Here is a 26,321-nt window from a genome sequence, read left to right on the forward strand (position 1 = left end):
ATCTAGATTAATCTAGATTAAAATGGCTCATTCGAATTCTGCCGAAGGCATTCAGAATATGTATGCTACCCAAATAATAAGTCTTTGAGAATGGGTTTCTCGAGCCAGGTGGCGCATTAGACCAGGGGCTCATCTCCTGTTTCCAAAATGCATCACAAACTACTTGAGAAACTGTTCTACTATGATAATCGGTGATGAAAATAAATGATGTTCAATAAGACGTACGTGTGTTTACTAACTGTTTATTCAGTTAAACATGAATGTTGAACTGTAGGCCTACATAAGTTCCAAACAGCCATTTCATACTTGCTTTTGATGTATGTTCATACAGAAAATGCTGCTTCTCAATGCAAAGTTCATAGAGCCCTGACGATGTGTCAAACATTGAGTATGTTTACATGGGCAACAATACTTTAATACGATTTTAATATGATTAAAACAATACTGTGATTAAGAGTCTACCATGTAAACAGAACATTTTGATTACCTTAATGCGACTAAAGTCATAACTGAACTAAACAGAAATGGAATTAAGACATGTGGAGTGCATATATTAGTGGCATTACTGAAGTAAACACTGCAATCCAACTATTACAGTCATGTAGGACTTTTCGCCATATTTCCCGACAAAATCCAAGACACAGGCTGCTGTCAGTAAAGGACCGCACACAAAACACACAAACACGCGCACACACACCGCGAAATGCGGAAGTTTTTTTTTCTTTCCGTTTGGTGAGCGTTATTACATTCTATAACACTCTCACCAGTCCATGCTCCTTATTTGCGTCTGATACCCCAGTTTGTCACGACGGCATGACTGAAACATTCATGAGTTAAAGTGAAACTGCCGATTCTGCAGTTAAAGTCAGGCATCCTGCTGGTTTTGATTCAGAAGGGCACTTTGTTTGTAAGACGGCTCACCGGTCAGGTATACATCTGCGCTAAACTATCAAGGTGAAAGTCATCATAGCTTGCGTAGAATAGACCCAGCTCACAACCCAACTTTGAGAATAGATTAACGGCGATATTTTTTTTATCGCGCGATAAGAGTCTCGCGTTAACGCAGCCATTAACGCCGATAACGGCTCAGCACTAATATATATATATATAGCTTTATTTGTTTTATTTTTTATTTGTTTTAGTTTTATATATATAGCTTTATTTGTAATTTTTTAAAAACTATTTTAGGGACAAAATTATTAGCCCCTTTAAGCTATTTATTTTTTTTGATTGCCTACAAAACAAACCATTGTTAAACAATAACTTGCCAAATTCCCCTAACCTGCCTAATTAACCTAATTAACCTAGTTAAGCCTTTAAATGTCCTTTCATCTGTATTAAAATTGTCTTGAAAAATATCTAGTCAAATATTATTTACTGTCATCATGGAAAAGATAAAATAAATCAGTTATTAGAAATGAGTTATTAAAACTATTATGTTAAAAAAACTATATATGTTCGTGCAGCTCTCACCATCACTCACACTCGTCAGTGCTACCAAGCCGACCAATCACAGAGCTTGTGCTATGCATCGTTGTGGCGTGTGGTTAAATTATTTGAGAGGTGCGTGTCGGCGGCGGCCATGGCGAGGGCTATGCGATCACACGCAGGCTGCGGCGGACCATATGCCTGCGCTTGAAGCACAAACATATAATCCAGCCATAAACCAAAAATAAAATCAATGAATGAATGAATTAATATATATTATGTTTTTTTAAATGAAAGTAAATAGATGGAAACATAGCTATTGATAAATATTGTTCACAAATCTATGGGAAACGTTCATTCATTCATTCATTTTATTTTCGGCTTAGTCCCTTTATTAATCCGGGGTCGCCACAGCGGAATGAACCGCCAACTTATCCAGCACATGTTTTAAGCAGCGGATGCCCTTCCAGCCACAACCCATCTCTGGGAAATCTATGGGAAACAGCATACTGTAAAATAAAAGACTGATCCATAGAATTATCAGTGATGAGATTATATTATCAGCACAGCCCACCAGGCTGATTCAAACGAACCTGGAGCTGAGATCATTTGATGGTAAACCTTTACCTTCATATTGACACTTGACTTTTAACATTTAGTCATTACTTTTGGTTCATTCTAGCAAAAACATCTGAGTCAAGAAAGACGGAAAAATCCCATTAAATCTGAAGTGAGAGAACGGAGATGTTAAAGAGCTCTCATTAAATACATTTCCTTCCTCTGGGTAATAAAACATCTGAATGTCATATTAGCTCACCATCATACCTCCATCTCTCTCTCTCACTCTCTGTTTGTATTCCTCCAGAGACCTCATTCCTCTGATGTCCAGTTTTGTTCTCAAAATGCTAAATTCGCTATTCGCTTTCCCCTCAGGACACACACACACACACACACATACACACACACACACAAACTAAAACCTTGCATCTGAGTGTTTGCTTTTCTTGAGGCTTTTTTTCATGTGTCTCTTATGGTTTGTTCACACAGGAAGCACAAATGTTCGGCCGTGTCCAACTCAAATCTGTTCATTTTTCTGCACAAACACAGCGAATGCAGCTTTCACGACCTCGCTCCAAAACACATTCACACGTCGATTCAAATTCATTTCAAATCTGAAGCCTCGGTTTTTAGAAAGTATTTTCCCATCATTCCGAGCGTGACCAGCATGTAACCTCATGAAAAGAGGTCAGTAATGACTCTAATTCTACATTCCTTCCCTATATCTATATATGAAGGTATGAAGCATCTGCCGTGTAGTGATTCAGTGAGTCATTTCCAGAGGTGGATGAAGTACACAAATGAAGCACTTGAAGTAAAATGAAGTAAAAGGACAAAGATATCCTGTTAAAATATTACTCCAGTACAAGTATAAAGTCTTCCTTCTTAATTTGACTTATTATTGAGTCCGTAATATTGTACTTACTAATGACTGAAATTACCAAGTTTGTCATAACGTCTAATACTTTAATAACCATACTGATAATTCATGATGATTCAAGTAAAAACTACTCAGATCAGCCTGTAAAATCAGTAAATCTTTACTGGAGACTCACTGTGAACAGATCATTAGAATCAGTGAATCACTTACTGGAGACTCACTCTGAACAGATCATTAAAAGCAGTGAATCACCTACTAGAGACTCACTCTGAACAGATCATTAAAAGCAGTGAATCACCTACTAGAGACTCACTCTGAACAAATCATTAGAATCAGTGATTTGTTTACTGGAAACTCACTTTGAATGCATCCTTTGAATCAGTGAACCATTTACTAGAGATTTACTCTAAATGAACTATTAGAATCAGTGAATTGTTTACTGGAGACTCACTCTGAACAGATCATCCGAATCAGTGAATCAATTACCGGAGACTCACTCTGAATGGATAGCTTGAATTAGGGAATTGTTTACTGAAGACTCACTCTGAACAGATCATCTGAATTAGTGAATTGTTTACTGAAGAGTCACTATGAACGCATCATTTGAATCAGTGCATCATTTACTGAAGACTCACTATGAACGAATCATTTCAATTAGTGAATTGTTTACTGAAGACTGACTCCGAATGGGTCATTTGAATCAGTAATTGTTTACTGGAGACTCAATATGAACAGATCATTTGAATCAGTGAATCATTTACTGGAGACTCATTCTGAATGAATTATTTCAATCAGTGAATTGTTTACTGGAGACTCAATATGAACGGATAATTTGAATCAATTAATTGTTTACTGGAGAGTAAATATGAACGGATCATTTGAATCAGTGAATCGTTTACTGGAGACTTACTCTGAATGAACCATTACAATCAGTGAATTGTTTTCTAGAGACTCAATATGAATGGATCATTTGAATCAATGAATTGTTTACTGGAGAATCATTATGAACAGATCAATTGAATCAGTGAATCGTTTACTGGAAACTTATTTTGAATGAATCATTAGAATAAGTGAATTGTTTACAGGAGACACACTCTGAAGATATCATTTGAATCAGTGACTCATTTAATGGAGACTCACTCTGATCAGATCATTTGAATCAGTGAATCGTTTACTGAAGTGACTCACTCTGTACGGGTGTAAGATCTGTAAGATACATTTGCTTAGGATGAGGTGATTCTCTGATATGAGCTAAATATGTTTAGATATTTGAACAAAAAACTCACTTTGATCAGCTGTTGAGGAAAAACAAGCAGGAAGTCACTCACCGTTCTTCTCTGTGTGTGGTTTAATGGCTTCCTGTCCAGGCAGGCAGGGGCATGGACCCTCACACTTCGCAGACAGACTCTTACCGGAGCTGCAGGCCTGGAACTCCAGCTTACACTGCGGTGGAACAGAGAGGATTCTGGGTAGTACATTTGGACACGTTAACACAATTAACCGGCACACTGAGCTTTATCTCTTGTGAAATGAGTCTGAAAGTTATCACATTATGATTGGAGTTCTGAAGTGAGGTGACGCGTTCATCTGATCACAAAGAGATGGTGTCAAATCTGCTGTGTTATTAGGGGTTTAATTAATTAAGAAGCACAAGCTCATTGGAGGTGGAATTGTGGCCTCACAGAAAAAAGGTCGCTGGTTCGAGTCCCAGCTGAACAATTTGGCATTTCTGTGTGGAGTTTGCAAGTTCTCCCCATGTTGGCATGGGTTTCCTCCGGGTGCTCCGTTTTCCCCCACAGTCCAAACACATGCGCTATAGGGGAAATGGGTAAACAAAATTGGCAGTAGTGTATGAGTGTATGTGTGAATGTGAGAGTGTTTGGGTGTTTCCCAATGCTGGGTTGCAGCTGGAAGGGCATCCTCTGTGTAAAACATATGCTGGAATAGTTGGCGGTTCATTCCACTGTGGCGACTCCTGATAAATAAAGGACTAAGCCGAAGGAAAATGAATGAATGATTGAATGTTCTTATAAATTGATTCAAGTGTGTTTGATTAGAAAGAAATCATTTTTTTTTTTATAGAAAATGTATACTTCTGGTGTGCCTTCAGGAACAGGGTTGGGAGCAACATATTTAAGATTAGTTTTACAAAACTGCATCATTTGAATCAGTGTTCAATGGTGCAATTCAATCAAATACTTCAAATACTGTATTTCCAATGACCCTTGGTTGGAAATAGAATTAGATTTCGAAGGCTCCATCTGTGTGTTAACAACATTTACTTATATTATTAAATGAGAGATAATAAAGAGAATAGAGTAAATATAATAAATCTGTGGTCTGCTTTATTTACTCTTTTCATTCTGATGAGTGTTTGGACCTTCCGGGAACTCTTAAGATAGATGTACCATTCATTCACTGTTTGTGTGCATATTCACTGAACAATTATCAGCCGGTTCATGACCGCATCTTATTCTAAACACTGAAAAGGTCCTTTTTTGTTCAGGTAAGAGGCAGTTCAGTGATTCAGAGTGATATATATATATATATATATACACACACCCACCTACCCACCCAACCCATCCATCTACCCATCCATCCATACATTCACCCACTAATCAATCTATCAATCTATCAATCTATCTATCTATCTATCTATCTATCTATCTATCTATCTATCTATCTATCTATCTATCTATCTATCTATCTATCTATCTATCTATCTATCTATCTATCTATCTATCTATCTATCTATCTATCTATCTAACCACCTACTCAACCACCCAACCCATCCATCCATCTATCCAACCACCCACCCACCTACCCACCCAACTCATCCATCCATCCATCCATCCATCTACCCATCCATCCATCCACTTATCCACTTATCTATCTATCTATCTATCTATCTATCTATCTATCTATCTATCTATCTATCTATCTATCTATCTATCTATCTATCTATCTATCTATCTATCTATCTATCTATCTATCTATCTATCTATCTATCTACCTACCTACCTACCTACCTACCTACCTACCTACCTACCTACCTACCTACCTACCTACCTACCTACCTACCTACCTACCTACCTACCTACCTACCCCCCAATCAACCCATTTAACCCATCCATCCATCCATCCATCCATCCATCCAACCAACCCAACCCATCCATCTATCCACCCATCTGTCCATCCATCCATCTATCTGTCTGTCCGTCCGTCCGTCCGTCCGTCCGTCCGTCCGTCTGTCTGTCCAACCACCCACTCAACCACCCACCCATCCAACCCAACCCAACCCATCCATCCACCCATCTGTCTATCCATCCACCCATCCATCCATCCCTCCCTCCCTCCCTCCCTCCCTCCATCCATCCATCCATCCATCCATCCATTCACCCACTATTCTATCTATCTATCTATCTATCTATCTATCTATCTATCTATCTATCTATCTATCTATCTATCTATCTATCTATCTATCTATCTATCTATCTATCTATCTATCTATCTGTCAGTGGGTGTTTTTGATATTTTTTTATTTGGTCTATATAGTGTTAATGATTGTGTGTCTGTATTTTCATTCATCAAGATATATAAATACAGTATAATACTTTAAATTCAAATTTCATTTCATGCTGTGTGCTGACTTTCTATTTCCAGTTTCACTTTAATTTAATGGGGCATATAGTTACATTTTTTCTCCCCTTCAGTCTACTTTCCACTTGTTATAATGAAGCACAAGGCTTTAATTGGTGGTTTTCTATTCCAGTATAATTTTAGTTTGTTTTAATGATGCAAAAAGCCCTAAAATTGGTTTTGTGTAATAAAAAATGACTGTGAATATTCTGTCATTGGATATGTTTGCAAATAATATTACAATGTATTTCAATATACTTTTTTTCCACTTCAGTCACTGCACTTGACACCCCCCCCCCCCCCAATAATCACATGTGAATCTGAGAAATATAAGAGAACACTGAAAAAGTAGCAAAGAATAACAGCTCTCTGAATATCTGCTGTGTCTATGTGCTATTCATTTCTATATTGATCCAAAATCCTTCATTTAACACTGCGTCTCTCTCACATCTGACTTTATTCAGGCTGAAGGAAAGGAAATGGAGTGGGTGGGGTTAAAGCAGTGAGGTCACAGGCAGGAGGCGCAGGTTCAGCTGGAGGTTCAGGTTTTCCTCTTAGTTCTCATGCTGGAGGGGGGATTGCAAAGGACTCAAGAATCCAATATCAACAGCGGACACAGTTCATCCACCTAACCATCCATCACCAAACGCTGCATCATTTACGCCAGGAGAGAGAGAGCTGTGTGCTGATATTGGAATTTAAAGGTGACTCCTTCCTCATCGGGACACAATGATCCTGCGTCTGATAGTGTTCAGGTTAAATTCACATCATCAGATTGCTCGCAGACCTCACCTGAGGCTGTATTTGCAATATATTCTGTAGAATAATATTTTTCATAGTTTCTACCTGCTTCTTAGGAAACAACTTAAAAAAATCAGGTACTCTCTTTTTTTTTTCTTAAAAACAAAAAACAAAATGTTTAACATCTAAAAAATACATTCTCAAAAAGCATTTTACAGTTACAACATATTGTAAATATTACTACTACTGGAATGTGAATGAATGTAAATTACAGAATGTAAAGTCCAGGATTGTTAGCAACCACCATGAAATCAGATAACTTTTAGGGGGTCATTTTCTTAGCCTTTTTAAACTCTTACAAACCAAACTTCTTCAAATAAATATCTATACAACAGTTCTGTCTGGTTCTCAAATCTGATTGGCTGACAGCAGTGCCATATTCTGCAATCACAGCACTTGTACAGCCTCCTCACACTTTCGTATTACTCCACCTCTACATAGAGTGACAGCAGATCAATATATTCACTATGGTTTGACAAATACTGCAGCTGTTGGACAACATGATGTACTTCTGAGGCTTATTTAGGAGAGAATATAGTTGTTTAAATTGCAACTAGGCAGTTTATTTATAAGGATAGTGCCTATTTTAAATATTTATCATTTCGGAAATTCAGCACATCGGCGACCATTAGCCTGTCAATGAGCAGAGCAATTGACGATGATTTATGTTCCGTCACAAGAAGGCGACAGAGACTGCATAATAAATCTTTAGAGGAGAAAAAACAAGTTTAAATTTCTAAGTACAGCTGATTAAATCATTATAAAAAGAGGTAAGTGACACTCTGAGTCGATTTTTTTCTTTTGTATGTTCTAGTGATGTATTTATACCACAGTAAACTGGTGGTGTATGCTTTGCATTGGATTTTTCGCGGTTAATTATGGTGATATCCTGATTATAACAGACAAAGTATTGAGAAATCTCTGTAGACTGATGGCATTTCATGCTGTTCAGCCTTATAATCTTAAAATGTGAGCAAAATCACCTGTTTTGTCATCACTGTAGACATTACGCTATAGAATCATTCAAATAACAGTTCTAAAGTGACGTTGGAGAATGAGCAGCGGTTTCTGCTGTTCTGACGTTAGCTGCAGATGTGAATGAATAGTGGAAGAAAGTAGATCCTCATACATAAAGATTTTTGAGACTCTGTGTTTGATTTTCTTTTTTATTTACACAATTATGCTGTCGAACTGTTGTGGAAATGCATTATCACAGTCATAGCAGTGCGATGTGGCTGTATATCATCACTGGTGAGACACTAAGGTACTCAGCCTGTGGCCTTGAACCAAGGCACGCATCCCACCAGTGCCGATATAAAGCCATATCCTGCTACTAAATAAAGCCATCTGCTACTTGTGTGGTATCGCATATATATATAAATGTATATATATATATATATATATATATATATATATATATATATATATATATATATATATATATCAAAGCTCATATATGGGCCTTGATTTTGTCCATATGGAATTGATTAAGCTGTGGTTTGCTATTGGCGGATATAATGTGATTGACAGGTTGATCCCACCCTTATACCGTAAACACCAATTAGAAAAGTGAAAAGGTGTTTATAAAAAAAGGAGGGGAACTTTTGTATTATTATTTGGTTATGAATATAAACTATTGACATATAGACCCCGTCTTTTAAGCCAAATTTGTCACGGTTGATGAAGCATGCGCTCTTTCTGTCATGTTGTCACGTGGGATTGTTTTGTATTCATGTATTTCTGTTGTGTGTTGTGATCACGTGACTCACTAACTAGAATCAGCTGGTCTGTCTTCAGCCCAGCTGTTGGCACTTAGCTTCTTCTATTTGAGAAGCATTGTTACGTGCTTCATTGTCAGTTCGTTACTCTTGTTTATAGTTTCTCTGTGTCTTGTCAGGAACCTCGTTGATCTGGTTCCCTTTTGGACTCTCGGTTACCCCCGATTCAGCTACTTCCTTTTGCGATGCTGGATGCTTTTGTATTGTTGCTCGCTGAGCATTCCTGATTCATATACATAAAATTTTACTTGCAATTGGACCCATCTGACTAGTGTGTTTTCCTGAACGATACAAAATTTTTTTGGAATTATTAATAATAAATACGCATCCCATCCCCACAAGTAGTGTTGAAATGATTTTGTCCCCCAACACATGATGCATACAGATACACAATATATAATAAAAACTGTTTATGATTCGTTAGAAAATACCGATGTTGGTTTCATGATGACTTTACTACATTTCTTTACTTCTTCCTTCAGTTGATTTAGTCAATTTTAATCACATCACACACGCACGCACGCACGCACACACACACTCACACACATTTAATTAAATATAGAAAAATCACAATTAACATTACAAATGTGTTCTTGTTTGTGAGTCTTCTTGTAGTTCAGCTCATTAAAGCAGTGTTTAATAAGTGTTAATATCTCACCTTTGAGGCGTATGTGTGTCCGTCAGAACCGCACACCAAACTGGAGTGAACAACAGGACATGGCCTACATTTCCCATGATTCACAGCTCCCATCCAACGCTTGTGGGGGATATTTCCTTTCCTGGCTTTAACACTAAAGAGGGGAAGAGAGAAAATGCGATTATGTCAGAAATACAGGCATATATTTGTTTATTTTGATATCATAACATGTCAGTGATATTCCTCTAACACTGTCATTTTCTTACTCAGAGTTTTTGTCTAGTTTCCAGCCCAAATATCTACAAACTCTTAAATCTAGAAGCATTTTTCTAGACAATTAAAAATATTGTTTTGTTTTCGGAAATGATACATCAAAATGAGGGAATTTTTTCTTTAAAACAAGCTAAATTCTTTGTGAATGGCGGTTTAGCGGTTGTTATTTGGGAAAAAACATACAGTACTTTGAAATGTTGTGACTGACCAATCAGAATCGAGTATTCCAGACAGCCATGTAATACGAGAGTAATAAAGCCTGTGTTTATCTAATTATAATAGGCTATTCTGGGCAAAGCCAAACTGTCGTTTATAAAGCAATTAATGATTAGTGTATCATTTATCACATATACTAATGCTCTAATGTTACTAAATCTGCTGTTTGAAACAAAAGGTCCACTACCATCAAGCTTTAAACAAAGAATCAAAATAATGAATCGGATGTACTGTAGATATCAGAGAAAATTATAGGTGCAGATGGGAGGCGGGTGGATGGCTTGTTTGAAGCAGTGGTTCGGGTGACATTTGAGCTAATCTGCACATCTCTACTGCACACACACACAAACACAGGATCAGAGTAGACTAGTAAATATATCCGTAAATATTAAATATAGTTTGGAGCGGAAATATTTGACACTTTTTAAATATGTATGAAATATATGTGCTTGAAAATGTCTCCTTGTATCCAATTATTAAAGAAAAGCACACTTTGAAACACCTTCTTTGCGACTTTTTAAACGCTCTTCTATATTTCTTAAATTGACATGTGATCCTTGGGAAAAAATGTCAAGTGCAGTAGCTGAAGTAGAAAAAAGGTGCCAGACAAATCATTGTCACATTTAAAACTTCACTACAAAAGAAAAGAAAAACACTTGGTGATAATGCTGGTGTTACATTTACCTACTAAAGGAACCAAGTGCCAAACATATACTATTTGAAACTATTGTTTATGTCACAGCTAGCCTTTACATCGGCAGCCAATGTCATTCATTAACATTATTCAAATTACCATCATAAGAGAGATTCTGATAAGCAGAACGATTCTGCTTGCATCTACATGATTGTGGAGATGAGAGGTAATAACTGATGCAGTGCCTCCTCCTAGCAGTTTGATTTATAGTGTCATTGCTAATCTCTCAGACAATGACGCTTTGAGTGCCAAAGTTCCAGAAATCTGAGAGAACAGGCAGCGTGCAAAAAAGTGAAGATTCAGGATTAAAAAGTGTCAGTGCAATACTATACATGTGTAAAGTTTACTAAGACCCGGTTGTGTGTAGTAAGATGTTGTCAAGTGTACTAAAAACCTGGTAAAGTGTAGTACAACTTGGTCAAGTATACAGAGAACTGGTTGAGTGTACTAAGATCTGTTCAGGTGTAGTAAGACTTGGTCAAGTGTACTAAGATCTGGTCATGTGTAGTAAGATGAGCAAGTGTACTAAGATCTGGTCAAGTGTTGTAAGCCTTGGTCAAGTGTATTAAAAACTAGTTGAGTGTACTAAGATCTGGTGAACTATACCAAGACCTGGTCATATGTAGTTAGACCTGGTCAAGTACACTAAGATCTAGTCAAGTGTAGTAAGACTTGGTTAGTTGTACTAAGATCTGGTCAAATTGTAAAAAGACTTGTTCTCTTTACTCTCTCGTCAATGTATTAAAACCTGGTTAAGTGTAGTAAGAATTGGTCAGGGTAATAAGACCTGGTCAAGTGTAGTAAGATCCGGTGAAGTGTAGCAACACCTCGTCAAGTTGAGTAAAATCTGGTCAAGTGCAGTAAGACCCAGACAACTGTACTAAAACCTGGTCAAGTGTACTAAGACCAGGCCAAGTTTAGTAAGATCTAGTGAAGTGTACTAAGACCAGGCCAAGTGTACTAAGACCTGGTCAAGTGTAGTAAGACTTGGTCAAAGTAGTAAGACCTGGTCAAGCGTAGTAAGACCAGGCCAAGTTTAGTAAGATCTAGTGAAGTGTACTAAGACCAGGCCAAGTGTACTAAGACCTGGTCAAGTGTAGTAAGACTTGGTCAAAGTAGTAAGACCTGGTCAAGCGTAGTAAGACCTGGTCAAGTGTACTAAGACCTAGTCAAGTGTAACAACATCTGGTCAAGTTTAGTAAGACCTGGTCAAGTGTACTAAGACCTAGTCAAGTGTAACAACATCTGGCCAAGTTTAGTAAGATCTAGTCAAGTGTACTAAGATCTGGTCAAGTGCAGTAAGATCTAGTCAAGGATACTAAGGCTTGGTCAATGTACTAAGACCTGGTTAAGTGTAGTAAGATCCAGTCAAGTTTAGTAAGACCTGATCAAGTGTACTAAGATCTGGTCAAGTGCAGTAAGGCCTGGTCAAGTGTACTAAGATCTGGTCAAGTGCAGTAAGGCCTGGTCAAGTGCAGTAAGACCTGGTAAAGTGTAGTAAGAATTGGTCAAGGTACTAACCTGTTCAACTGTAGTAAGATCCTGTAAAGTGTAGTAAGACCTGATGAAGTGTAGTAAGATCTGGTTAAGTGTACTAAGACCTGATCAAGTTTACCAAGTCCTGGTCGAATGTAGTAAGACCTGATCCGACGCCCAAAGACCTGGTCAAGTGTAGTAAGACTTGGTCAAGTGTACTAAGATCTTGTCAACTGTTCTAAGACCTGGTTAAAATTAGTAAAACCTGGTCAAGTGTACTAAGATCTGGTTAAATTTAGTAAATTCTGGTCAAGTGCAGTAAGACCTGGTCAAGTGTACTAAGACCTGGTCAAGTCTACTAAGATCTGGTTAATTGTACTAAGACCTGGTCAAATGTACTAATAACTGGTCAAGTGTAGCAACACCTGGTCAAATTTAGTAAGATCTGGTTAATTGTACTAAGACCTGGTCAAGTGTAGAAAGTCCTGGTTAAGCATACTAAGACCTGGTTAAGTGTAGTAAGAATTGTTCAAGGTAGTAAGACCTGGTCAAGTGTAGTAAGATCTGGTCAAGTGTACTAAGACCTGATAAAGTGTACTTCAAAGTCCTGGTTAAGTGTAAAAAGAATTAGTCAAGGTAGTAAGACCTGGTCAAGTGTAGTAAAATCCGGTCAAGTGTAGTAAAATCCAGTCAAACGTAGCAAGACCTGGTCAAGTGTAGCAAGACCTGGTCAAATGTAGTCCTGGTCAAGTGCAGTAGAATCTGGTCAAGTCTACTAACCCTGATCAAGGATAATAAGATCTGGTCAAGTGTACTTAGACCTGATCAAGTGCAATAAGATCTGGTCAAGTGTAGTAAGACCTGAACGAGTGTAGTAAGGTCCTGAGTAAAAACATGGCCAAGTGAACATGAATATAACTAACAGACAGCACTCAATTCTGAAGGGGATTAGATTTTACTAGGAGATGAAATCTTACACCACATGGGCTGATCAGATATATCACACACACACACAATGGAGATAAAAAACGTGAAAAAAGATGTCTGTAATGCCAACCGTATTCACACTCAAAATGTCAATATCTCACAGAAAGCGTGAAGCCTGATGATCTGAGGGTGATAAACAAATATCATCTCTGTCTGTATCTCACCGCTGACATCATACTCCAACAGATGCCAGTGCAAATAAATTCTGTTTATCCCTCATGTTCACCAAACATACAGCAAAAAAAGTATTTTTGTCAAATATTATTCATCTAAAATAATGGTTTTCTATTTGAAAGTACAATTACTCTTTCATTTAAGTGCTCCAGAAATCATTATAATACACCTATTGGTGCTCAAGATAAATATATTATTATTATCAATGTAGATTTCACATTTTTTCTGGTAACTTTGATATATATAGTGGGGCACACTATGATGATTCTCATATGGAGAAAGTCAAATGCATTGCTCATTTTCACAGATTTCAACAGAGTGTACAAATCTTGATGGTTCTGTATGTCTCGTCTATTAAATCTGAGCTTTATTTAGTATTCTCTTTCGGATTCGAGTCAGGTGATTGGCTGGGCCATTCTACAGCTTGATTTTCTTTCTCTGAAAGTGAGAGTTTCCTTGTCTGTGTTTTGGATCATTGTCTTGCTGAAATGTCCAGCCTGGATTCATCTTCATCCTCCTGCTAATGTACATGTTGGATTGAAGCAGCTGATATTTATTTACACTGAGGAAGGACAGAGGGTTGCTGAAGAACTACTGAGAGATTTTAGCTGCTGTCTGGGCTTTCACTGCTGAACTACAGCTCCCTTTCTTCATGTGTTCAATACTTTTTCCATGTGTCATTTCATTTGACTACACATCACTTTATTTGTAAACTAATTAGATTTATTATTATATTTATTTTTACATATATGAATTGTTTGCGTTGTTACCAACATCCAGTGAAAATTTCAAGTCAACACCATGTTTAAAAATATGTTTTCTGAAAAAAATGGTGATGTGTTCAACACTTATTTCCTCCACTGTATAAATATATTATTTTTTAAAATGTTTTGCTGGAAAGGAAGTTCAAAAAACAATTTATTTGAAACATTATACATGTCTTTAGTATCACTTTTTAAAGTTTAATCCATCAGTTTTTTATAAAAATACATTCATTTACAATTATTTATTTTCTAAAACTAAGCATTTTACTCTGATGCAGTTGCTCTAGCCACACTATTTCCCCAATTTGTCTGAAATGATATGATTGGACATAAAATATTATATCAAATGTAATTTATTTAACACACTTCTTAACAAAAGTCTTGTCGTCGATCTTAGTTGTGAAAGCAACAAATAATAATAACTTGACTTCTGGTTGATCATTTGGAAAAGTGGCAGAAGGTAGATTTTTCTGCTGAGTCATCTGTTGAACTGTATCCCAATCATCACAAATTCCTGCAGAAGACCTACTGGAACCAGCATGGATCCAAGATTCTCACAGAAATCAGTCAAGTTTGGTGTAGGAAAAATCATGGTTTGGGGTTACATTCAGTATGGGGGCTTGCAAGAGATCTGCGGAGTGGATGGCAACATCAACAGCCTGAGGTATCAAGACGTTTGTGCTGCCCATTACATTACAAACCACAGCAGAGGGCAAATTCTTCAGCAGGATAGCGCTCCTTCTCGTACTTCAGCTTCCACATCAAAGCTCCTGAAAGCAAAGAAGGTGCTCCAGGATTGGCCAGCCCATCACCATAAATGAACATCATTGAGCATGTCTGGGGTAAGATCAAGGAGGAGGCATTGAAGATGAATCCAAAGAATCTTGATGAAATCTGGGAGTCCTGCAAGAACGCTTCCAGATGACTTTATTAATAAGTGATTTGAGTCATTGCAGAGATGTATGGATGCAGTCCTCCAAGCTCATGGGAGTCATACACAATATTCATTCTGTTTCCACTGCACCATGACCATCCACTGCATATATTCTATACTGTACATTATTTCTGTTCAGTGTCAAGACTTTAGTCTAAGCAAAGTCAGACCTTACTGTCCTAATGAAATCATTAAAAATCAAGGCCTGATCATATTTTATTTTGCTAAAATAAGCGTAATCTAGAGGCCTTTGCCTTTCATATAAGCCTCTTCTGATAGCAAATGATCAACCTAAAACCAAATGATTGTTTCTAAAACTTGAATAGGCGTCAAGACTTTTGTCAGGTTGAGTATATAAGGATAAGCAGAGTTATCTTATATCATCTTGAAGGGGTTTATGTTGCTTTAATGACCAACTGACTGCACATTTTCCACACAAATTACACGACTCCTTGCAAATAAATAAGCGCAGATGAAATATTGATTCAAGCTGAAATTCTTTTATTATGTGAGCAGAAAGAGAGCACGGAGCGATGTGATTTGAAACTAGCACAGCTATTTAGGAAGTCATTCACTAGGGACAATGGTCAATTTAGCAGCTACCATTTAGCAAAAAAAGTTAAACGGAAAGTACTGGAAGTCCGAACGCTGCGGGTGTAATAAAATGAACTCCGTCCAGTCCTTCTGAACCCGTCTGCCATATCCACAAAAACATTACTGGGTCAGAACAAGCTGAATCTGCCTTGAGCTGTGCTTTTATAATAATGTAATAATACAGCGGGATACACAATAATGGAGTATATTACAGCCCATTATTGTGCATTACATTATGACTCTGTAATTCACACTTCATTGCGTTATATTGAAGTATATTTGTAATATCGGCTCTGCACTGAGGAAGTGGAAATTACACTGCTTTGCTGAATCTGTTCTCAGATCAGTCATGGAGACATCTGCTCAGACAGAAAGAATGAGTTTTACGTTGATAATTTAAACATTTAATTCTCACTAATTAAGGTCAAAGGGCCTCACAGCAAGAAGTCGCTGGTTCGAATCTCAGCTGGGCCAGTTGGCATTTCTGTGTGGAGTTTGCATGTTCTCCCCGTGTTGGCGTGGGTTTCCTCTGGGTGCTCTGGTTTCAATTATAGTCCAAACACATGCGCTATAAGTAAATTGGATTAACTAAATTGTCTGTAGTGTATGAGTGTGAATGAGTGTGTATGGGTGCTGTGTAAAACATACGCTGGAATAGTTGGCTGTGGCAACCCCTGATGAATAGAGACTAAGCTGAAGGAAAATGAATGGATAATACAGGTTAAAACTTGGTATGAACACTGCTACTTTACCTACTGAACAATTATGAAGGTTCATTTAAAGTTTGAATAAGTGTTCAAGTGTAATATTGAGAGACTAATATTACAGCATGTGTTCATATTTTTTACTTTTGCTTTCATTACAAGTTTTTCTTTACTTTGATTTTAATTAAAAGTTTTTAGTAATTTAATTATTTTTGTTTACTTGTTATTATTCTATTATTTACTTGTCTTGTTATTATTCTAATTTACATTTTAAATACAGTGATCAGCATACATTAGTATTTTTAATCAATTTCACAGTCAGTTTAGGTCATATATTTTGATACATTAGGACAAAAGAGTTTTATTAAACAGATTTATTAAAATAATATTTTAATCTCTAAACATCTTTAGAAATAGACGTTTAATACATTTAAATTTAAGTAAAATATTGCTAAACAAGCTACACATGTTCAAATACATTTTGTTTCCTTTGATTTTTCCTCTTTTTAAATTTTTTATTTAATATTTTTCCTCAATATATAAATTTATGTGCACATTTTTTTACAGTGTTATGGTGATGTTTTTTTTTTTTTTGCAAGATTAGCTCCAGATTTGATTTCAGTACTGAATAATCTGTACAATCAGCACAATTATATTATTGTAAAACATCTATTAAATATTAATTTAAAACAGAGATCTGTGAGTGGAGCACTGTATAAATATACTGTTTTACAAATATTTTTTAATTATTATTTTGCTTATTTTTATTGACATGAGTTTAAACTTTCATCAGTATTTTGTATTGATGTATGGATTTAACTTCTGCAATAATTTAATCTTGGTATTGTTATGCAGAAAACAAATAAACATAAAAAACTTATGATTATTTCTGGTTTAGATATTTTCCTACAGGTTAAAAATGAAAAATTTCCCAAGTGATGTTTAACAGAGCCAGGACTATTTCACAGTATTTCCTATATATTTTTTGCATCTTAAGAAATTCTTATTTCTAGAAATTTTAGCTCAATATCATGTGCCCCCTGGCTACAAGCCAACAACTGCTGTCTAATTTGTTTCCTAATTAATCTAAGTTTGTAGTTTGTAACATCTAGACGCAAAGTCTAAAGCGCATGGTGTAAAAGCATTAAGGTTGTGTCCGATTGCACATATTAATCAATAATATTACTGTAATTAATTTAAAAACTGAATAAATATAGATTTACACACATTTACTAAGTAAATAAACAGAATTAATGATGGGCTAAAAATCTGCGGAATTCTGCGCGCGTAGATTCCGTGTGGGCCTACTCATATAGTCCAAAACCCGGCAGGTGGACAAATCCAAGCTTGTTTTTCATTAAAGCAAATACAAATATGTATAAAATAAATACTACTACTACTAATAATATCATTATACAAATGCAAATTGTCATGAATAAACTGAAAAACAGAGCTGCTTTCAGCTGGTCTATTGCACAGTCTAGTTCAGTTCCTCAAAATATCAACAATGCACCTTAACACACCTCCTTTCTAGACAGGAACACCCAGGAGTCCACAACGTGGCGCAAATGGATTTATTTAGACAACATGACAAAGAAACGGGAAAATTAGAGTTGCGCTGGTCTGAAGATAGCAACAAATTGCACCAAACACATCTTGTGCATTAATGCGCCGGGTGTATAATAGGGCTCTTAGTTTGCATTCATATTTATGATTTCATCCAACTATAATAACCCTAAGAGAGCGCACTAGATTTTACCACAGAGTCAGCGTCTGTACAAAAACTGTTTATTATCAGTTTATTTGAGAATGCTTTAACACAAACAATATCAACTCATTTTATCATGCGGCGCCATATGTGAAACCAGACTTTCGTTTTTGTGGACCCAGATTTTCCCCAACAATTAGTGCAGAAACTGTGAATTAAAAAAAAGTGTGCGGGCTCCTTATGACTTATTAACATGTGTTATTTTGTGGTGTATAATCCAGTGGAGCTCTTCATGCATTAATTAGCGCTGTGATTTAAGGTGTAAATTAATGATCAGGAAGCATCAGCTACACCTCATGTGCTGGTCATTAATGATAGATTGACCAATGCAGCGATAAAGCAGAAGGAAAAGCATTATCGCCCACTGGCAGCGCTTTGGCTTTCTAATCGGATCAGTGCGCTGTTATTTTCTCAGGGAGACGTGATATTTGCCGTGCCAGCATGCTTTGTGTTTGCACATGTAAGAGAGCATTAGTAATTCAGCTCGGTAAACTGCTCAAACGGCCATTACACAATTAATATTGCTGCAATTGGATGAGAAGAGGGTGGAGTCAAGAGGCTGCTGTCGCTATGACGACGACTCACAATAGACACTAATGGAATGTTAATGTGACCCTGGACAAACAGCAGATTCCAGAGTGTAAACATCTTAGAGGAGCCATTAGACACAAGGACATGTGCTCATTTATTTGTTTGTGATGCCGGAATACATTTGAAGGATTACAGAAAACTAGACAATCAGAGTTTACAGAGTTTTCCTATCAAAGAAAATTCAAGTTTATCTTCTATAAATTATATAGTTTTATTTCCAAAACTCCAATATATACAGATTAGAATAATGCATTCATACAACACACAATACTACACTAAAACAAAAGTATAGTTGCTGTTTGTTCAATCTACTCATTTAAAATGAGCTGAATCAACCAAATTCTTGAGTTTTTGTGGACAACTTAATAGTTTTATGTTCGTTCCACTTAAATTTGTAAAAATAATTAAGTTAGCTTAATGAATTTGTGTGGAAGCCAGCATTTTTGACAGTGTACTACTATATATACACATTTATAATTTTTAATACTTCTTTTATAATTACAATTATTAATTGCAAAATAAGATTTAAACAAATGCAGTACCAAATTCACATACAAATATACAATGTTTAATAACGTAGTAATTCTCAACTTAAATTCAGCTCATATAAATTGTTTAATTGTTAACTTTAAAGAAACCAAGTAAATCCACAGACTCATTTTGTGTATCTTATTATTTTACTTGTGTAAATGTAAATTTGAATGTAAAACAAGTGTGTTTGAAAAAAAAAAATAATAAATCATAATATAAAACATGACAAACGTGACATAAAACAGTATTTTATACATAATTAAATGTTAATATCATTTATTTTCTTAGAAATTTAACTAGTTAATAATGTAGCTGATTTTTAGCATAGGTCAATTCCACAAAGATGATCATCTTTGGAGCTCTGTGACATTTTAAAGACTGAACTGAAGGTCAGTATTTATTTGATTTTATTTTATTATACTTAATTTTATTTTATTTTATTTTATTTTATTTTATTTTATTTTATTTTATTTTATTTTATTTTATTTTATTTTATTTTATTTTATTGTTGTCTCTATTATTATTTTACTTTTATCTTTTATTGTTAATTGTTGTGTAAATGTTTGTTGGACCAAAATTTGCTTGTGTTTGAATATTTAAACAGTAATAAAATAAAATAAAATAAAATAAAATAAAATAAAATAAAATAAAATAAAATAAAATAAAATAAAATAAAATAAAATAAAATAAAATAAAATAAAATAAACGATCGAACTAAATTCAATCCTAACAGCGTAACAAAAAACAAAGTATTTTCTATGTAATTAAATGTTAAATGTTAATGCTTATTTTCTTAACAATTTAACAAAGTATTAATATAGCTGACTTTTAGCATAGGTCAATTCCACAAAGATGATCAACTTTGAAGCTCTGTGATATTTTGAAGACTTAAATGAAGGTCAGTATTTATTTAATTTAATTTAATTTAATTTTGTTTTGTTTTGTTTTATTTACTTATGGTATATATCTATTATTTTACTTTTATCTCTTATTGTTAATTAGTGTGAATGTTTGTTGCACCAAAATTTACATGTGTTTGAATATTTAAACAATAATAAAGAAACAATCTTAACAATTAATTAACTAAAGTAAAAACAAATTAAATTAAATTAAATTAAATTAAATTAAATTAAATTAAATTAAATTAAATTAAATTAAATTAAATTAAATTAACTAACTAAATTAAATTGTAATAGCATAACAACAAAACCAAAGTATTTTCCATGTAAATAATTGTTAAGATTGTGTATTTTCTTAACAATTTAGCTAATTAATAATATAGATGAGTTTTAGCATAGGTCAATTGCACAAAGGTGATCAACTTTGGAGCTCTGTGACATTTTGAAGACTCATCTGACGGTCAGTTTTTATTTATTTATTTATTTATTTATTTATTTATTTATTTATTTACTGTATTTGTCTATTATTATTTTACTTTCTTACGTATCATTTGTATATTGTTTCTTTTATTGTTAATTGTTGTGAAAATAATTGTCGGACCAAAATTTGGAAGTCAATGTGTTAAAATTTTTTAAATAAAATAAAATAAAATAAAATAAAATAAAATAAAATAAAATAAAATAAAATAAAATAAAATAAAATAAAATAAAATAAAATAAAATAAAATAAAATAAAATAAAATAAAATAAAATAAAATAAAATAAATTAATTTAATTTAATTTAATTTAATTTAATTTAATTTAATTTAATTTAATTTAATTTAATTTAATTTAATTTAATTTAATTTAATTTAATTTAATTTAAACAAAGGTGCAAATGAGTGAGTGAAATAAAATTCAATCGTAATAACGTAAAAAAAAAAAAAAAAAAATTCTATGTAATTAAATGTTAACATTGTTTATTTTCTTAACAATTTAACAAATTAATAATGTAGCGGACTTTTAGCATAGGTCAACTCCACAAAGAGGATCCACTTTGGAGCTCTGTGACATTTTAAAGACTTTACCTGTGCTGAGCTGGTTTGTGATTGGTGCAGATGGCGGTCTGGTAGTCGTGGCTCACACACACTTTGTGAGGAGGACAGTGAACCTTCATGCAGGGGTCTTTAGTGCTGTCCAGTCCTGAAACACACAGAAAGACTTCATTTAGCAGGACAACAGAGATCTTTTCAGCTCCAGTTCATCTGCTCTCTGATCAGTGTTTATGTCTCAAACACGCACATACTCTCTCTCCTCTTTCTTTTACATCGCTGTTCTTTTGTTTTTCTCTCCAGGAAAGAAAGAGAGAGCAGATTCAGTCAGATGGCATGAAAGGAAGGGAGAGAATCTGACAGAGGAGAGGAGAGCTTTACTCTGGCAAACACACAGGAGAAACAATGCAGCAGCCTTCTGGCAAATGTTTTATCATCTCTCTCTCACACACACACACACACACAGCGATGACGTTGAGCAATAGCTCAGTGTAAACATTTCCTGACAAATGGAGGAAGAGGAGAAACAGTGTCTCGAGCCATGCCATCTTTTCCTCTCTCGCACAGGTAATGCAGTTCCTCTGGCAGGAAGTAGGAGGATGAGGAGAAATAGAGTGTGTATGTGTGTGTGTGGAGATCATTACGAGAACTCATGAGACATTCATCTCCGTCAGGAAACATTAAACACACACGTTTCCTCTGCCATTTATTACACGGCAAATTCAATTCCGAGTATCAGCTGGACTGAACTAACATCAGGATATTAAGCTAGTGTGTGTGTGTCTGAAACACACAGGTGGGTTTAACGGAGGTCAAACACTCCATCACTCCCTCTGACCTTCACATGTCTGAGTGTGTGTTCATTGGGGAAGTTTGATGCCAACCTGCTGTTCATCTGGAGCTCAGCCATGCCAACTGGCCTTCAATGTAACACACACACACACACGCACACACACACACACACACACACACACACACACACACACACACACACACACACACTTTACAGCACTCGCTCCTGTTAAAGGATTAAGCTCCTCACATTTAAAGGGACAGTTCACTGTTCTGCACTCAAAACTAATTTATAATGAGCTGAATCAACATGATTATTAAGGGGGTTTTAGACAACATCATTATTTTATGTTGAATCCACTTAAATTTGTAAAAACACTCACATTAATTTTATCGATTTGTGTTAGGAGGCTATGAAGGAATTGTGGGAAACCCTGATTTTTTACAGTGTGAATGTTGTGCTAAAACTGTCTCAAAACATGTTATTATAATACAATAAGATACAAAAAAACAACCTGACGATGAAACGATGTTAAAATGAACAAAATAAAGTACACACACACACACACACACACACACACACACACACACACACACACACACACACACAGAGAGTGCTGCATTTTCTCACAACACAACCAATTTTACGAAAACACGTTGCATTTTCCCACAACGCAAACAATTTCCGAAAGCACGCTGTATTTTCCAAAACAACATATAAAAATGTGCTACATTTTCTCACAATGCAAACAATGTATGAGAACGCGCTGCATTTTCTCACAACGCAAACAATTTACAAAAATGTGCTTCATTTTCCCACAATACAAACAACTTACAAATACCGGCTGCAATTTCCCACAACACAAACAACTTACGAAAACGCGCTGTATTTTCCCACAACGCAAACAATTTACAAAAACGTGCTGTATTTTCCCACAACGCAAACAATTTACAAAAACACGCTGTATTTTCCCACAACGCAAACAATTTACAAAAACACGCTGTATTTTCCCACAACGCAAACAATTTACAAAAACACGCTGTATTTTCCCACAACGCAAACAATTTACAAAAACACGCTGTATTTTCCCACAACGCAAACAATTTACAAAAATGCGCTGTATTTTCCCACAACTCAAAACAATTTACGAAAATGGGCTGCATTTGTCCGTAATGCAACCAATTTACAAAAAAGGGGTTTCATTTTCCCACAACACAAACAATTTATGAAAACCTGCTACATTTTCCAACAATGCAAACAATTTCTGAAAACGTGCTGCATTTTCTCACAACGCAAACAATTTACAAAAATGTGCTTCATTTTCCCACAATGCAAACAACTTACAAATACCGGCTACAATTTCCCACAACACAAACAATTTATGAAAACGTGCTGCGTTTTCCTACAATGCAAACATTTTACGAAAACGTGCTGCATTTTCTCACAACGCAAACAATTTACGAAAGCACGCTGTATTTTCCCGCAACGCAAACAATTTCCGAAAGCACGCTGTATTTTCCCACAACGCAAACAATTTCCGAAAGCACGCTGTCTTTTCCAAAACAACATATAAAAATGTGCTACATTTTCGCACAATGCAAACAATTTACGAAAACATGCCACATTTTCTCACAACACAAACAACATATAAAAGTGTGCCGCATTTTCTCACAATGCAAACAATTTACAAAAATGCGTTGCATTTTCCCAGAAAGCAAACAATTTACGAAAATGTGCTTCATTTTCCCACAATGCAAACAACTTACAAATACCAGCTGCAATTTTCCACAACACAAACAATTTATGAAAACGTGCTGTATTTTCCTACAACGCAAACAATTTACAAAAATGCACTGCATTTTCCCACAACTCAAAACAATTTACGAAAATGGGCTGCATTTGTCCGTAATGCAACCAATTTACAAAAACGGGTTTCATTTTCCCACAACACAAGCAATTTATGAAAACCTGCTACATTTTCCAACAATGCAAACAATTTCTGAAAACGTGCTTCATTTTCCCACAATGCAAACAACTTACAAATACCGGCTACAATTTCCCACAACACAAACAATTTATGAAAACGTGCTGCATTTTCTCACAACGCAAACAATTTATGAAAACGAGTTGCTGTTTCCCACAGTGCAAACAGTTTACGAAAACATGCTGCATTTTCTCACAACGCAAACAATTCATAAAAAAGTGCTGCATTTTGCCAATGCAAACAATTTATGAAAACGAGTTGCTGTTTCCCACAGCGCAAACAGTTAACAAAAACGTGCTGCATTTTCCAACAACACAAACAATTTATGTAAATGTGCTACATTTTTCCACAATGCAAACAATTTACGAAAACATGCCGCATTTTCTCACAATGCAAACAATTTATGAGAACGCACTGCATTTTCTTACAACACTTGCAAAAATGAATAGAACACAACGGAAATGTTCAAGGGGACTCTGAATCGTGACGGATGCCACTGTGCCGTGACTATTGCTCAGTGAAGTTGTGGGTGATCTTTGGAAGATTTGTTCTTTTTGTTTGTTTGTTTATTTTAATATCCCAATTCCCCTGTCTTTTGTTTTTTATTAGCCTAAATAACTATAACCTAAATAGCCGGGTCGCATTTTTGGGTCACCTTAAAACATTTGCGTTGAGTATCCTGGACCGGGCCGTATTCTGAGCAACTACTGTGGTGGTCATGGAGGAGTGGAACATGAGACTGATTCCTGTGACGCTCCAGAGACAGACTAGTCTTCGCTGAGGCCAGCTTCCAGCCTCCGCCGCTGAGACTGCAGCTCTGCACAAGACGTTTGGCCAGCGGAGAAATTAAAATGATCGTGCCCAACTGAGTCTGGTTTCTCTCAAGGTTTTTATTCTTCACTTTCACCAATTAGTGAAGTTTTTTTTCCCTCTCCGCTGTCGCCACTAGCTTGCATGGTTCAGGATCTGTAGAGCTGTGCATCGTTGGATTTGCTCTTCAATATTTGAACTCTCAGTAGTGATTATTAAACCACACTGAACTGAACTGAACTGAACTGAACTTAAACACTAAAAACTATTTACTATGAGCCTTTATGTGAAGCTGCTTTGACACAATCTACATTGTAAAAGTGCTATACAAATAAAGGTGAATTGAATTGAAAAAAGTGTTCCCTGCTATTTGAAAGTGTGAGAAAATGCAGCGCGTTTTCATAAATTGTTTGCGTTGTGAGAAAATGCAGCGTGTTTTATTGATCTGTTTGCGTTGTGAGGACACGTGTGCTGTCAAACCGATGAGGATCTTTTCTCAATTTGCTGGTGTTTTTTGTAATTGCATGTGTTTTTTATTTAATTGCAACACGTTAAGTTCTCTCGGCCGCTGTAGATATACAATATACAAAGTCAACAAAAAGATGCAATGGAAACAGTAAAAACGACTACTACAAAGAAACAAAACAAAACAAAACAATGTCACAATAAATTGCTGTAATGAAATAAAAGAACAGCGACACAATAAGCAGTTAGAATGAACAAGAAACAAAATCGATCAAACTGCTACAATGAAACAACAAAACTACAATGCAACAAATCAGTATGATGTTACGATAATGCAAAACGAAACTAACTACTACAAAACAATTTATTCATTCATTCATTAGTCCCTTATGTATTAGTGGTCACCACAGCAGAATGAACCGCCAACTATTCCGCCATATGTTTTACGCAGTGGATACCCTTCCAACCACAACCCAGTACTGAAAAACACTCATACCCTCTAGCAGTCACACACACTTGTTCACACACACTAAGGCAAATTTTGTTTACCCAATTCACCTATAGCGCATGTGTTTAGACTATGGGGGAAATCCACCTTGAGGAAACCCACGCAAACATGAGGAGAACATGCAAACTCCACACAGAAATGCCAACTGACCCAGCCAGGACTTGAACTAGCGACCTTCTTACTGTGAGGCAACAGTGCTAACCACTGAGCCACCATGCCGCCTGCTTTTATACTATTTTTTAATAAGCTAATCGCTTTCAACTGTGTTCTTGGTAGCTAAAATAAACTTTGTAGCTAAAAAATGTAAAGTTTAACATAATATTTGTATTTGATTCAACTAAAAAAATGAAGACAGTAAGAAATTGTTCCACAAATGTACAATCCAGACAGCCTGTCCCAGTATA

The 26,321-nt window shown here is 35.6% G+C and overlaps 1 protein-coding gene across 1 annotated transcript in view; it reads right to left on the reverse strand.

The window, feature by feature from the left end:
• spock1 (SPARC (osteonectin), cwcv and kazal like domains proteoglycan 1) overlaps positions 1 to 26,321 on the reverse strand; it is a 334,100-nt gene that overhangs the window by 49,649 nt on the left and 258,130 nt on the right. The window contains exons 6-7 of the mRNA XM_056472464.1: positions 9,743 to 9,875; positions 4,195 to 4,309 (exon numbers count right to left, since the gene is read on the reverse strand). Of these exons, the coding sequence (XP_056328439.1) occupies positions 4,195 to 4,309; positions 9,743 to 9,875 (248 nt within the window). The remainder of the gene's footprint in view (positions 1 to 4,194; positions 4,310 to 9,742; positions 9,876 to 26,321) is intronic.

The sequence above is a fragment of the Danio aesculapii genome, chromosome 14 (genome assembly GCF_903798145.1).
Source record: "Danio aesculapii chromosome 14, fDanAes4.1, whole genome shotgun sequence".
In the NCBI taxonomy this organism is placed as follows: Eukaryota; Metazoa; Chordata; class Actinopteri; order Cypriniformes; family Danionidae; genus Danio; species Danio aesculapii.